General features: G+C 38.0%; 1 protein-coding gene across 22 annotated transcripts in view; it reads right to left on the bottom strand.

The window, feature by feature from the left end:
• LOC113098631 (collagen alpha-1(XXV) chain-like) overlaps nucleotides 1-16,370 on the bottom strand; it is a 564,810-nt gene that overhangs the window by 51,787 nt on the left and 496,653 nt on the right. The window contains exon 18 of one of the 22 annotated variants that reach the window (XM_026263676.1): nucleotides 4,171-4,489. The exons of 18 other annotated variants lie outside the window; for them this stretch is intronic. In XM_026263676.1, coding sequence (XP_026119461.1) covers nucleotides 4,421-4,489 — 69 coding nt within the window. In that variant the 3' untranslated portion in view covers nucleotides 4,171-4,420. Of the gene's footprint in view, nucleotides 1-4,170; nucleotides 4,490-16,370 lie in introns of those variants that run through there. 3 more of the 22 variants (XM_026263678.1, XM_026263679.1, XM_026263682.1) reach the window with 3 other exon arrangements.

Below are 16,370 nucleotides of genomic sequence, written 5' to 3'. Positions count from 1 at the left end.
TGAAGGGAGACCTGAAAAACGGACATCGCTTTGTTTTCATATGGATTACTTTATCACAGAATATCTGTTTTAGGCACTTGTTTAGTTTTAAAGTAGACATGTCAAGCTTTCTATAGATATCTCTCTCATGTCTCTTCGTTGAGTATTCATGGAGTTACACTTCATTTTAATGACGTGTTTGTAAATGAAGATCAGCACAAACAAAGGCAGCAGACAGCACACATAGGCTACTGATAAGACGCTCGGGAGAAAACAAACACATAACTTCATAATCATACTTCGCGTTGTGATTCGGAGATGCTTGTTGGTCTAAATAAAGTTGGTAATGAACCCTCTTTTATGGCCAACCGCTTTGAAAATCACGCCTTGTACTCACCGAGATTAGAAAAGCAGTCATCAGTGAAATGTTGTAAACACAACAAAAGGGATTTGTTGTACTGCTCTGTTATTGTGGTAAAAATGAATTTTAGCCCTTGGTTCTTCTGATCTTCATTCTTTGGCAGTGAAAATAAAACAAACTTGCCTTTACAATTAAAAACACACTGTGTCCTCGACATGATGCCTTCACACCAACCAGAGCGTCTGTGTGGGGGGGTGGGGCAGGTCAGAGTTCCGTTTCTCCCAAGACGGTAGGCGGAGATTATTATGCAAAATGTTCACAGTGACGTACATAGAGATGGGCAAAAGATTTGAAATGTGTTCGATGTGGAATTACAAAAAAGAGCCCCCTAACTTTTATAGGTGCATCTCAATCAATTAGAATGATGTGTGAAAGTTTTTCTTTTTTAGTAATTCAACTCAAATTGTGAAACTCAGGTATTAAATAAATTCAATGCACACAGACTGAAGTAGTTTACATCTTGTCTTCTTTTAACCCTCTGGAGTCTAAGGGTGTTTTTGGGGCATGGAGAAGTTTTGTCATGCCGATATTTGTGCTTTTTTCAATTTCTTATAAATATCTAAATGGGTAAAGTCTAATATCACTGTAATCAGCACAAACTGGGCTATAATAATATGTGAAATGCATGCATGTACAAGATTGTATTTTTGAGAAAAAAAAAAAAAATGTTATGCATGGTTAGTGAAAAACTAAAAATGTTAAATCACTTGAATAAGGCCATAAAACACATACATAACATTGGTTCCCGGGATTGTTGAGAACTGGAGCTTGTAGCCTAGAATTGTTCTTTCTAAATTATGTGAAAATCATCTTGTTTACTCATTCACAGAAAACAATATATTGATTTAAATTTTCTAAGACACTTTTTGTTGGTAAAAGTCATATGCGAGTAGGTGTCAACTATCATGAATATCATTGTGATTTACACCTGAGAAGACAAAGGCCTGCATAATGAGCTGCATAATGAGCCTCTCATTCAGCTGTGCCACTGAGGGAGGACTTACAAGAAAGAATGTGAGAATAAAATAAATCTATATAATTTTATGTTTGTAGTTTATTAAGAATATATTTAATTATCCCACAACATAATTTAATATCCACTTGGGGGAGCAGTTAAACAGTTTATTAGGGACAATCAAAGCTTACTTTCAAACAAATTTTTTGGCATCCTTACTCCAGTCACACAATCCTTCAGAAATCCTTTTAACAATCTTATTTTCTACCAAAAAAAAAAAAAAAAAAAAACATTTATCATCATTATTATTATTATTATTATTATTATTATTATTATTATTATTATTATTAATGTTGAAAAGAGCTGAGAATATTTTTCAGGTTTTTTTAGGGGGAATAAATTGGAAGAACTGCATTGTTTTTACATTTGTTAGAGTTATCTCTATTTGTCACATTTATATTATTTACATCAAGCTTTTGAATGGTATAGTATTGTATATTGTTATTGAAACTTCATAATGTTTCACTTGATTATACATTTAGTCATGAATTATAGTTTGGAAAAAGCATTTGGAAAAAGTCTAACTAGTAAAATGTTTACACGTTATGTGAAAACTAATACAAGTATAAATAAATAAAAAGAGACTTACTCATGTTTATGATCTCTGCTGAATAAAGTGCTTCATTCTTTTTTCTGAGGAAATCCATTTCTCAAATCCTCAACTACATCACATCTTTTTGGAGTGATTTATGTCTTATTCCTCTAATCGCGAAGCAAACAGTAAAATAAAATAAAAACTTGAAGAACAGTCTGGCTGCTTTTTCTTCTGTGTGGGCGTATACAAGCCACGCGCTTCTGTTTGAATCTGAATAGCGCGTTAAGCGCGGGGGCATGGTCCATTTGACATAATGAAGGGAGACATGAAAAATAGACATCGCGTTGTTTTCATATGGATTACTTTATCTCAGAATATATACTTTATCTCAGTTTTAGGCAGCACTGTTTAGTTTAAAAGTAGACATTTCAGGCTTTCTATAGATATCTCTCTCGTGTCTCTTCGTTGAGTATTCACGGAGTTACAGTTCATTTTAATGACGTGTTTGTAAATGAAGATCAGTGCACACAAAGGCTGCAGACAGCGCACCTTGTTTGTTATCTTTATTTTATAAGTGCACAAAGGTGTTTTGTTATTATGTCTGTATCCAAAAAAGTAGACCCTTTACAAATTCGATTGATGTATTGCTCTTATCTGTACGATTAAAACTGTGTAACTTAAGTTCTTTTCGGGGTTATCCGAAGAAAATGACTCAAAACGCATATATGCGTTAATCGACTTCAAAGGGTTAATTGTGATGAACAAAAACCCACTGTGACGATTGGGGCCACCACTTACCGGTCTTGAGTGCCACGGAAGAGCTCCGGATGGATAATTGGAGGAGTACAACATTGAAGGATGAGAGAGGACCAGGCCTGGGTTTTATTTTGTGTTTTGTTTGTGTGAGACAGTCGTTTGTGAGGGCGGTGGGCTGGAGTTAGTTGCCAGGGGGATGGACAAGCTTGCTGCTGGCCGCCTGGGATGTTGAGTGATGGCTGCTGTCCTTGAGGGAGCGGAGGAGACGCCACCATTTGCCTGGCGGCCAGAGCCTGCTGCCATCCACCATGATTGGGGAGGAGCAGGGAACGGGGGAGTCTTGCCAGCTGTCAGGAGCCGTCATCGTCCAGTGGGCAGCGGAGGAGTGTCATGCTGTCCAACGAGGGCTATCCAGTGCCACCACCAGGCACCATGGAATAGTTCACCCAGCTTGTGGAGGGCTGAGCTGCGGTGTGTTTGGGAAACGGATCAATTTATTTATTTTTTTTTCCCTCTCTCCCCTCTCTCGTTTCTGTCTCTCCTCATCCTTCTGTCTCCTTTTCTCTCACCTCATCTGTTTGTCCTTCCTCATGGGGGGGGGGGGTGTTTTAGGAGACATCAGTCTAGTGAGTACACTTGTGGACTACTGTCACGCTGTTTTGTTTAATTATTACAGTTTTATTTGAATGTTCGTCGGTTACCGCCGCCTTCTTCCCGACTTATGAATGTTTTTACACCCATCAATTCACTCTACCAACAAATTATTACACACACATATATTACAAACATTCATTGCCAAAGAAGCTGGCTGTTCACATAGTGCTGTATCTCAGCATGTTAACAGAAAGTTGAGGGGAAGGAAAAAGTGTGGAAGAAAAAGATGCACAACCAACCGAGAGAACCGCAGCCTTATGAGGATTGTTAAGCAAAATTTATTCAAGAATTTGAGTGAAATTCACAAGGAATGGACTGAGGCTGGGGTCAAGGCATCAAGAGCCACCACACACAGACGTGTCAAGGAATTTGCTGAAACACGGACAACGTCAGAGGAGTCTTAGCCGGGCTAAGGAGAAGATGAAGTGGACTGTTGCCCAGTGGTTAAAAAGTCCTCTTTTCAGATGAAAACAAGTTTTTTATTTCATTTGGAAACCAAGACCCTAGAGTCTAAAGTAAGGGTGGAGAAGCTTATACCCAAAGGTGATTGAAAACCAAAGACACTGCACCCGTTTACCAATAAATTTTGGAGCATTTCATGCTTCCTCGTGCTGACCAGCTTTTTGAAGATGCTGATGTTATTTTCCTGCAGGATTTGGCACCTGCCCACACTGCCAAAAGCACCAAAAGTTGGTTAAATGGTGTTGGTCAAGTCAAGTAACCTTTATTTATATAGTATATTAAAAAGATTGTCAAAGCAACTGAACAACATTAATTAGGAAAACAGTGTGTCAATAATGTAAAAATGACAGTTAAAGGCAGTCCATCATTGAATTCAGTGATGTCATCATTCAGCTCAGTTCAGTCCATGTAGTAAATTAAGTGTCCCCAACTAAGCAAACCAGAGGTGACACCGGCAAGGAACCAAAACTTCATCGCTGACAGAATGGACAAGAAACCTTGGCAGAACTCAGGCTCAGTCGGGGGGCCAGTTCTCCTCTGACCTGATGAAGCCAGCAGTTCATTTACAGGCTGCAGCAAGTCAGATTGTGCAGAAGAATCATCGGTTTCCTATGGTCTTGTCCCAGTGGTCACAGTGATAAAGACTGTATCTGGTGGCTACGGTGACCTCAGAATAAGAGAGAAACAGACTAATATTAGCGTAGATGCCATGCAAATACTTAGGTGCTAAACCATTCAGGGCTTTATAAGTAATAAGATTCTAAAATGTATACAATGTTTGATAGGGAGCCAGTGCAGTGACAGAACCGTGCTAATATGGTCATAGTTCCTGGTTCTATTAAGAACTCTAGCTGCTGCGTTTAGCATCTAGGACTAGCTGAAGTTTGTTTATTAGGAATGCAGAACAACCACCCAATAAAGCCTTACAATAATCTAACCTTAAGGTCATAAACGCATGGAATGACATTTCTGCATTTGATATTGAGAGGATAGGCTGTAATTTATATATATTTTTGAGATGGAAAAATGCAGTTTTACAAATGATAGAAATATGTAAAAAAAAAAAAAAAAAAAAAAGATTTGCTATCAAATAGCAAACCTAGGTTCCTAACGGATGACGAAGAATTAACAGAGCAGCCATCAAGTCTTAGACAGCATTATAGGCTATTACATGCAGAGTTTTTAGGTCCTATAATTAACACCACCTTTTTTATACATCTATGCATTCCGTTTTTTTTATTGGTATGTTTCGCCGGGCAGTGAAGAAATATAGAGCTGAGTATCATCAGCATAACAGTTAAAGCTAACACCGTGTTTTCTGATGATATCTTCTAAGGGTAACATGTAAAGTGTGAAGAGTCATGGCCCTAGTACTGAGCCTTGAGGTACTCCATACTGCACTTGTGATTGATATGATACTTCTTCATTCAATGCTACGAATTGATGGCGGTCATATACAGTAAGTATGATTTAAACCATGCTAATGCCCTTACATTAATGCAAAAAAAAAAAAAAAAAAAAGAAATTATAGTCTATGCAAAAGAATGTTGTGGTCAATAGTGTCGAATGCAGCACTAAAATCCAATAGCACAAATAGAGAGATACAACCACAATCAGATGATAAGAGCAGGTCATTTGTCTCAGTATTATGATACCTTTTCTAGTATCTCGGACAGAAAAGGGAGATTCGAGATCGGTCTATAATTAACTAGTTCTCAACTTTGGGATCAAGTTGTGGTTTTTTGATGAGAGGCTTAATAACAGCCAGTCTAAAGGTTTTGGAGACATACCCTGATGGCAATGAGGAATTAGTAATAGTCACAAGAGGATCTATGTCTTCTGGAAGCACCTCTTTTAATTGCAAGGAATGATTGGAACTGCTCCTCAGGGGATCTATAGTGCACTGTCTGATGTGATACTGTAGCTGAAGGCTGCATTGTTACAATTTTATCTCTAATAGTATCGATCTTAGAAGTTAAGTAGTTCATAAAGTCATTATTGCTGTCATGTTGGGAAATGTCAACAGTGTGCTTGCCTTCCCAGCAAACTCACAAGACCTTAACCCCATAGAGAATCAATAGGATATTGTCAAGAGGAAAATGAGAAACCAAAAAAAAAAAAAATGCAGATAAGCTGAAGGCCACTGTCAAAGAAACTTTTACTTTGTCCTGATACGACACATCTGACACTGTGGGAAGGTATACTCTCAATTTGAGGTTGAGCTAGTCTGTGCAATCTATAACTTTTATTTTTATAGATTTTTGAAAGTAGAGATGCAGCAGCTTGTTTATGAGATTTTTTCAGAAAAGTGATCCAGAGAACAATATTGGAATGTTTACAGACAGGTCTCTTGCAGTTATCTTTACCACTGTAATCTTACACTTTGTTTTAAGAAGCTTGTTTAAATAACATTAAGGTAACTTAGAGCATGGTTTGGATTTAACCATGACGACGTGGTTGTAAAATACACAGTCCTGTTTATTATGACTTCAGGCTCTGTTTATAAACAGAATGTTTACCCATGTAGAATTAATCACATTGAAACTTTTATGATGTCTCATACAAACCTTTTACAAATAAAAATGTTTACCATCACAAGTGTATCTCTACAAGATGATGAAAAGCAGTATGATTATTAAAAATAAGAATAAGCACACAAACAATGACATAACTTTTGTTTAACTGTTAACTGTCACTGGCCCACCTATGGGCCCACTTGCCATTACATGTTTTAAACAGTAATACCTTAGTCTGAACCTAAAATAATCTTGAAATACTGTAACAACAATGAGTTTTACATAGTAATTAACTCAAATGATATATAGGGAATTTGAATAATTAATCAGGAATATGATTAATGTATATCTCAGATGACAGTTACATTTAATTTTATTGATTATGAAAAATAGCTCAATTGTCTATACCAATAACTAATTACAGGGCACTGTAACTTACTCAATAATATGTCAATATTCCATTCTTCATATCAATTATTGTGATATCTCTTACTGTAAATTACTGCAAATCAAACAGTGGTTTGTTCAGCAAACCAGATTGACTTAACAATTTTCAATAAAGTTATCACTCCTTATAATTCAAGGAAAAATATTCTCTGGCCATGAAAACATTATCCTATCCTTATGATAAATTTAGTTTCTAAATTTAAAGCTTGTAGCTAAAGATCAGACCTCTCAGTGACTCGTAATGTGAGTGGGGTGGAGTCCAAGCCAATCATGTTATATATGGGTTTTTAATAATTCAACTAGTGATACATCAAACTACAAATCATACAGAGTAAATATGCGTACGACAATACAGACAGTAAACTTTACGAGACATAACGGAATCCAAATAAAAGAGAGAGAGAGAGGGCGAGAGAGAGAGAGAGAGAGAGAGAGAGAGAGAGAAAATGGAGAAAGCGAGAGAGATCACAGAATGAGCTCAGGTATGAAAATCAGTCAGTATCTTTTTTGGAAGCCAACAACAATCAGATCATAGCAACACTTTAAAGCAGCATTTAAATCTCCATAGAAAAGTGATACTTGCAAAGTGTCCAATGTGCGTGGGCTGGTGACGCGCGTTTGAGCTGCTCTGGATCTTGGCGTGAGCGTGGGGTCACGTGGTCCTTTGTGGCAAAGGGGTGTCCGTTCATCTTCGCGCGGTATTTGAAAGGTTAAACAAACAATGTTCCAGAATTCGTCTTCCTTGTGCGGAGAGGCGAATAGTTGAATAAACTTAGTAAAGAAAACAAAACAAAACAACGAAAACGAAAGCTTCCGAAGGAGCCGTGATAATGGCTTCCCTTTCCTCAGTCCCTGTGCTGAGGGGGACGGCGAAATGAGTGCGGCCGTTCGCACCGGAGAGCAGCGTGTCCGAGAACCAAGAACGAGAAGAAGAGAAGAGCGCGCGATATGAGCGTGGCCCAAGGCCGCGCCGAGGGACTCGCGGGAGTGACCTGGGTCAATGCAGGAGGGAAGGGAGTCAGCGTAAGAAGAGTGGGCGGACCTTGTTCGGTCGACTTTTATAGATTGAGATGATTCACGCCCCTTTTCGAGGGAACACCCAATGAACGTCCGCGATCTGAAGCGGAGGGAAAAGTTCCTTTGTCTCTGTGGAGACAACCCCCTGATGATCTAGGGCTTGTCCGATTTCATCAGGAATATTCTAGCAAGTTCGTAATTCCAGATTAAATACATTTTTCATTACTTTGCTCTAGATGAATGGGTCTGTCAGAGCATGACGATTAGAAAAATACTAAACATAATATATATAAATGATCAAAACATGAAGTTATATTCAAATGCAGAATTACACACATTTAAAGATTTGATTAACACATGATAACACTGCAGATAGTCCCAATTTATATGGGAAACCTCTAATGCACCGCAAAAACAATAATATACACATTAAGACTACATTTGAGTACATTTTACCATTCTTTTGTAAGGATTAGGTTTCCTGTCCTGTGAAGTCCTGTTTGGTCGTAAAATTTTACGAGCTGAAAAGGACTGGGGGTTGCAGCACATGTCCCTCTTTGAGAAAATTAAAGTGAGGAGAAACAATCCCACTTTATACGCCCGTAAAATTATAATCCTTGCATAACAAGGATTAACCATGGTACACACAAAACATATTCAAAATACATATTAATAAAGTGATGAAAGTAAGGAACTTGAGGAATTTGGGGGTTTTCAGGTCTCCTTTGAAGCTGGCGCCAGGCCAGGCACTTTTGGTGCACAAAGGGTTTCATGCCTGAATTGAACCCATGAATCGATGACCTGCATATCTGTTACACAACTATATATCATTGGAAAGCTTAAAGACTGTAGTTTTGATATTTGGTGACTTATTTTTTAAATATTTTACAGAGCAACGGTAATTTATTAATATGCAAGAAGAGTACTCAACAGAGTCAGAGAGTGCGTTCTGACCATTACTTTATAATAGTGATGCATAGAGGAAATCATGAAAAATCTGTAAAAATCTTTATTAATTTTCATGGAGAGTGTTCGGAAAATATCATCCATTGTATTTTTTTGAGGAAAACATTTATAAAAGTGTTTTGAATATATAGAAAAAAACTATAGATTATCCTTTTCTTTTGATGCATTGTGAACTAAAATGCAAGTCCAGGCTCTTCTTTCATGTATTTTTTGAGGTTGAATAGAAATCAAATACTGCCATACTGACCCTTAATACTTCTGATTGTGATGTCTACTTCATAATATTGAGAAAAGTATGTAAAACATGTTTCAGGTCACTCAAACCATTAATGGAAATGAAGGCGCCCTTAAATTAAGATATTTTAGATTTAGTCTGAGAGCTCTCAGTCCCTCTATTGAAGCTGTGTGAACGGTATACTGTCCATGTCCAGAAAGGTAACAAAAACATCATCAAAGTAGTCCATGTGACATCAGAGGGTCAGTTAGAATTTTTTGAAGCATCCAAAATACATTTGGGTCCAAAAAATAGCAAAAACAACGACTTTATTCAGTATTGTCTTCTCTGCCATGTCTGTTGTGAGAGAGAGTTCAAAACAAAGCAGTTTGTGATATCCGGTTCACGAACAAATCATTCGATGTAACCGGATCTTTTTGAACCAGTTCACCAAATCGAACTGGATCATTTTAAATGGTTTGCGTCTCCAATACGCATTAATCCACAAATCACTTAAGCTGTTAACTTTTTTAATGTGGCTGACACTCCCTCTGAATTCAAACAAACCAATATCCCGGAGTAATTCATGTACTCAAACAGTACACTGACTGAACTGCTGTGAAGAGAGAACTGAAGATGAACACTGAGCCGAGCCAGATAACGAACAATAGACTGACTCGTTCTCGAGTTAAGAATTGTTTCTGTCGGGACTTCCGGTTTCACGATGTAGTGAGAGGTTGCGCGGTGTTTGTGCTCCGACATTTTTTGCCCAATTAACACATATTGCAGTTGTCCTTACTTATAATTTGCACGTGATACACTGTCTTTAGTGTCCTGGGGCAGAACCAATTTAGAAATGGGCAAAAATACTAAACCTGGCTGTGCTAAAAACCAAGAAGCTTCAAGTAAAGACGGTGAGGCATCCGACATGGCGGTGGCACCTGTTCCTTTAACGGTAGAAGTGCTCGTGTTAGAACTCGAGAAGTCAAGGAGAAGTTTGTCGGACGAATTCACAGCTTTGCTGAACTCTTCTCTATCCCCTTTACAAACGTCTTTGGAGGGCATCCACAGCACTTTGGCCTCACACGCCACCACTTTATCAGAGATGGAGACGGCTCTCACTGACCATAGCGGCAGGATTACTGCGTTGGAGACCGAAGTCACTTCGTTGAAGGCCAAATTAACGGCGGCGTCGGACTTAAATGCAACGCTTGGCTCTGCTGTGGATGATCTGGTCTCCCGATCGAAACGACAGAATTTGCAGGTGGTAGGTTTCCCGGAAGGGATCGAGGGCAGAAACCCAAGAGATTTCATTACGGACTTTTTCTTCAAAACTGCAAAAGACGTTCTGTCAGCCCCTCCTGAAATTGATCGCGCCCATCGAAGTTTGGCACCCAAGCCTCGCCAAGGTGATAGACCGCGGCCGTTTATAGTCCGATTTCACAGATTTTTGGATAAAGACGTTGTCCTGCCCTGGGCAAAGGAACACAAAGAGATCTCCTATCAAGGTCATACCATAAAGATCTACGAGGACTTCAGCGTGGGTATCGCCAGGAAGCGCGCAGCTTTCAACAAAGTTAAGTCAAGTCTGTTCAAGAAGGGTATACGCTTCGGTATGATCTATCCAGCCCGTCTGCGCATAACTCATAACGGCGAGCATATCTTTGATACTCCGGAGGCAGCTGAACGTTACTTCCAGGAACACATTCAAGACTGATCATTGCTCTGAGTTGCTCTTCTACAACGGACAGTGATAATAGACTATCTCATAAAGTCTTTATGCTGTATAAAGTCTTCATATGTGCCAGTTATCCTGGTTCATGGATATGCTTTTCTTTATTTACGACTGCTTGTGCCAGACTTTTTTTTTTTTTTTTTTTGTATCCCCTGACATACAAATGGACAATAGTTATTAGTAGTTTGTTTTATTACTAGTACTAAATTGTTTACTCATTCTAAATGTTACTACTATTGTTATCATCTTTATTAATATAATTCATCGTCGGAGAGGACATCACTGCATGGTTTTCCGGTTGTGCTACGGTTTGTTCCTGCAACTCGTGATGGTTTGTATGGCGAGTTTAGGATGTTTGTTTTTTTGTTTTTTGTGGTGTTTTGTTTTTTGTAAGGTTGTTCATATTTTTGTGGAGGAGAATTATTACTTAATTGTTTTGTTTTCTTTTTATTCTTCAGTTTACAAGGGTTTCTTGCTTTTCTTTCTGAACCATAGACATGGCTAGTTTAAACACAGGGCTAAGTAGTAGAGGACTCTCTGTCAAACTAGTCAGTTGGAATGTTCGAGGCTTAGGAGGACCAATTAAACGTTCTAGAGTGTTTTCCCATCTTAAGAATTTGAATTCTGATATTTTTTTTCTTCAGGAAACTCATCTGCGCATTGAAGACCACATTAGATTAAGGAAGCCTTGGATAGGCCAGGTGTTTCACTCTAACTTCAACAGCAGAGCCAGAGGTACTGCTATTGTTATGCACAAGCGAGTTAATTTCTCTCCCTCTCAAATTATTGCAGATCCTGAGGGTCGTTATGTCATAGTCATTGGTAGTCTCTTTCACATCTCCGTTGTCTTTGTAAACGTTTATGCCCCAAACTGGGACAATCCTGCATTTTTTACTTCCCTTTTTTCCTTGATTCCGAACTTAAACTCTCATTATCTTATACTGGGAGGCGATTTCAATTGTGTTATTGACCCAAGATTTGATCGGTCAAATCCTAAAACTTTAGAGCAAACAGCTATGGCTAAGGCAGTGTCAGCATTCATGGATCAGATTGGTTGTGTTGATCCATGGCGTCATCTTAATCCATCAAAAAAGGAATTTTCTTTCTTTTCTAATGTTCACTTATCTTACTCGCTTATAGACTTTTTTTTTTAGATAAAGCTCTTTTGCCATTAGTTAGTTCTTCTGAATATTCGGCTATAGTTATTTCAGATCATGCCCCACATTCCATCGACTTGAATTTTACTCATATTAAAGGGAGGATGAATCAGTGGAGGTTTGATTCAGGATTATTATCTGATGAACAATTTTGTGAATATATCAGTAATAATATTGATGTATTTATTGAGACTAATAAGTCAGATTCCGTTTCACCTTCTTTATTGTGGGAAACTTTCAAAGTGGTAATTCGAGGCCATGTTATTTCATATATGGGTTATAAGTACAAGCAAATAAAACTAAAGTTACAAGACCTGGTTACTTCCATTATTGAGATTGACAGGCAGTTTATTAATAATCCTACCCCTGACCTGTATACAAAGAAGTTTGAATTAAAAACTGAATTTGATTTGCTTAGTACAAAGAATGCTGAATTTTTGCTTCGAAGAACTAAGGCTACTCATTATGAATATGGAGACAAAGCTGGTCGATTACTGGCATCCCAGCTTAAGGGACTAGCTGCCTCTCGTCTAATTACTCAGATCTATGATTCTTCTGGCTCTTTAACCAAAAATCCATCTGATATCAATGATGTTTTTTTCTCTTATTATTCAAACCTTTATAAATCAGAATCTCCTGGGGATGATTCCATTATGGAATTTTTTTAGACAGTCTAGATATTCCTCGTATTGATACAGTGGTAGCTGATGACCTTGATAAGCCTCTACAGTTAGAGGAGATTTTGAAAGGTCTTCAGTTAATGCAAAGTGGTAAGGCAGCAGGTCCGGATGGCTTTCCGATTGATTTTTATAAAAGGTTTGCTAATCAACTAGCACCTTTATTGTTAGACATGTACAATGATTCCTTAGTTAATGGCTCTCTTCCCTTAACTCTCACTCAGGCTTCAATTTCACTTATACTTAAGCGTGATAAGAACCCAGTTGAATGTGGTAGTTGGAGGCCTATTAGTTTGTTGAATTCAGATGTTAAATTATTAGCCAAAGTGCTGGCTTGCCGTCTGGATCCCTGCCTTCCTAAAATAATCTCTGAAGATCAGACTGGTTTCATTAGGGGGCGACAATTATCCTCAAACATTCGACGTCTCCTTAATATTATTTTTTCCACATCAACTTCTGCATCCGATGAGATGATTATTTCTTTGGATGCAGAAAAGGCTTTTGACCGAGTCGAGTGGAACTATTTATTCGCTGTTTTAGACAGATTTGGTTTTGGCTCTTTTTTTACATCATGGATACGTCTTCTGTACACCGCACCTGTTGCCAGTGTTAGAACCAATTTTTTGTGTTCATAATATTTTCCCCTTTCTAGAGGCACCCGTCAAGGTTGTCCTCTTTCTCCATTATTGTTTGCCTTAGCAATAGAACCTCTTTCTATAGCTTTGAAAAATTCCATGCTCTTTTCAGGTATCACTAGGGGAGGGATAGAACATCGACTCTCACTCTATGCTGATGACCTTCTGCTTTATATTTCAAACCCAGTCGGCTCAGTCTCTGATTTGTTGCATATTTTTAACACTTTTGGATCCTTTTCTGGGTATAAGCTTAATATAAATAAAAGTGAATGTTTTCCAGTTAATAATTCGGCTAAACAAATTCCAGCTGGGGTGTTACCATTTCATTTATCCTCTACAAAGTTTCGTTACCTGGGAGTAAATATTTCACATTCCTTTGATCTATTATATCAATATAATTTTTCTAAATTGCTCACACAAGTTAAATTAGATTTGCAACGTTGGGATAAACTGCCTCTTACTTTATTTGGTAGAATTCAATCAATTAAAATGAATATCTTACCTAGATTTTTGTTCCTTTTTTAGACCCTCCCAGTTTTTTTACCCAAGTCTTTCTTTAAACTGCTAGACGGGGCTATTTCTTCTTACATATGGCAGGGCAGACCTCCTAGGCTAAGACAGACATATCTTCAGAGACATAAAAAAGATGGAGGTTTAGCACTGCCTAATTTTCTGATTTACTACTGGGCAGCAAATATTAGCAAAATTCATTGCTGGTACAACTCCCCCCATTTAGATTGGTGTAAGTTAGAAGCACAGTCCTGTTCCTCATCTTCACTCCTTGCCTTGGTATGTGCTCCTTTATTCAGTCGCCCCTCAAAAGTTACTACAAATCCAGTAGTTTCCACTTCTCTTAGGATCTGGAGGCAATTCAGACAACATTTTAAACTTGCTGCTCTTTCTCTTTATGGCCCTATTTACAAGAATCTTTTATTTATTCCTTCAACTTTAGATTCTGCCTATGCTTCATGGGAAAACAAAGGGCTTGTATATTTTTCTGATTTATTTATTGATGGAGTTTTTGCAACTTTTTCTGATCTTTCAGTAAAATTCAATATACCACAATCTAATTTGTTTAGATTCTTTCAAGTACGTAACTTTGTTCAATCTCATTGTCCTTCTTTTCCAGTCTTGCCTGAATCCTCCTTATATGAAAAGTGTCTATTACAGAAACACAGGTCTATATCCGTTTTATATAATTTAATTCTCTCTTACACTCTCCCTTCATCCTTTCGGTTTAAAGATCAATGGGAGAAAGAACTCGGTTTTAGTTTGGAGTCGGATTGGTGGGAATTAGCTGCTGGTAAAGTTAATTCTTCTTCATCCTGTGCCAGACTGAGTCTTATTCAATTTAAGGTTTTTCATAGAATTCCTTTTACAAACGTCAAATTAAGTAAGCTATTTCCAGATGTGGATACCACTTGCAGTAGGTGTTCTCTGGCTCCTGCTGATCATACCCATATGTTTTTTTCTTGTTCAAAACTGAAAGATTTTTGGTATTCCTTTTTTGATACTTTTCTTGAATAGTCTTGAAGTCTTGAATATTTCCCTTGAACCATGCCCCCAAATTGCTATTTTTGGTCTTCCATCAGATTTAAATAAATACACAAAGTATATTGATGTTCTTGCCTTTGCCTCACTGATAGCTCGCAGACGAATTTTACTGCACTGGAAATCTTCTAAATCTCCTCCCACTTTTTCATGGTTAGAAGATTTGTTGTATTTTTTATATATTGAAAAAATTAAGTTTGCTTTAAGAGGCTCCACTGACAGATTTTATAAAAATTGGGGTCCTCTTCTTGACTTTGTCAAAAATACACCACTTATCTTTACTGACTTATAACATGTATTTTTTATTTTCTGTGTAGTCTCTTGTTCATTTTTTTTTTTCTGACTTATTTAATTCTGTATAGTTGTCCATTTTTATGTATTTATTGAAAATGTACTTAAGTTTTATTCTCCTCCTTTGGGGTGGGTGGGGTTTGGGTTTACTGAGGGTTGTGACTGTTCGTGTTTGTGTCCACCCTTAGTAGTTGTTATTAGAAAAATGGAATGTATACAGTATATGTATTATTAGTGCTCTTTCATTGTGTTCAGTATATTCCAATTTTCCTGATGATACTGCCCATGTATGATTGAGCGTGAAGCAGACTGATACACAGAGTGTCTGAACCGAACTGATTCTTTTGGTGATTGATTCTGAACTGATTCTGTGCTAATGTTATGAGTGTGGGTAAACCGAAGGTATGAATTAAGGGCAATCATCGCCAATGACGCCATTACGTTGAGCGCAAATCGATGCAACCGGTTCTTGACTCGTGAACTAGTCAGTCTGTTGTTCATTATCTGACTCGGCTCCGTGTTTATCTTCAGTTCTCTCTTCACAGCAGTTCAGTCAGTGTACTGTTTGAGTACACAAATTACTCCAGGATATTGCTTTTGGTTTGTTTGAACTCAGAGGGAGTGTCAGCCACATAATTTTTTTTTTTAAAAGCTTAAGTCATTTGTGGATTAATGCGTATTGGAGACGCACAATGTTTAAAATGATTCAGTTTGATTTGGTGAACTGGTTCAAAAAGATCTGGTTACATCAAATGATTCGTTCACGAACCGGATATCACAAACTGCTTTGTTATGAACTCTCTCTCATAACAGACACGGAAGAGAAGACAATGCTGAATAAAGTTGTAGTTTTTGCAATTTTTGGACCAAAATGTATTTTCGATGCTTCAAAAAATTCTAACTGACCCTCTGATGATGTCACATGGACCACTTTGATGATGTTGTAATGATAAAAACTTTCTAATCATCCAGAAAAAGGAGGCGGGAACCGGCGCACAATCAAATAAAGACTTTAACGACAAAAATAAACACAAAACAGCGCACCAGCCCCTCGCAGACGACTGGTGCGCGCAAATAAAAACAAAACATAAAATAATGGCCCAGGCCTGGTCCTCTCTCATCCTTCACGGTTGTTGCTCCAGTTTTATATCCTTCCATCTCCTACATGGGACTCGAGACCGGCGGTGGGGCGCAGGTGCAGCGCATCTCCAATCACTACACCTGGCCTCACTCCTCGTGCCCACGTCTCTAGGCCCCGCCTCACTCATCACAGATGTTTTTTTTACCTTTCTGGACATGGACAGTATACCATTCACACAGCTTCAGTCGAGGGATTGAGAGC

Source organism: Carassius auratus, unplaced genomic scaffold, assembly GCF_003368295.1.
Source record: "Carassius auratus strain Wakin unplaced genomic scaffold, ASM336829v1 scaf_tig00216597, whole genome shotgun sequence".
Taxonomy (NCBI): domain Eukaryota; kingdom Metazoa; phylum Chordata; class Actinopteri; order Cypriniformes; family Cyprinidae; genus Carassius; species Carassius auratus.
Note: the sequence above shows the minus strand (reverse complement) of the source record. Positions and strands in the feature narration are given on the sequence as shown.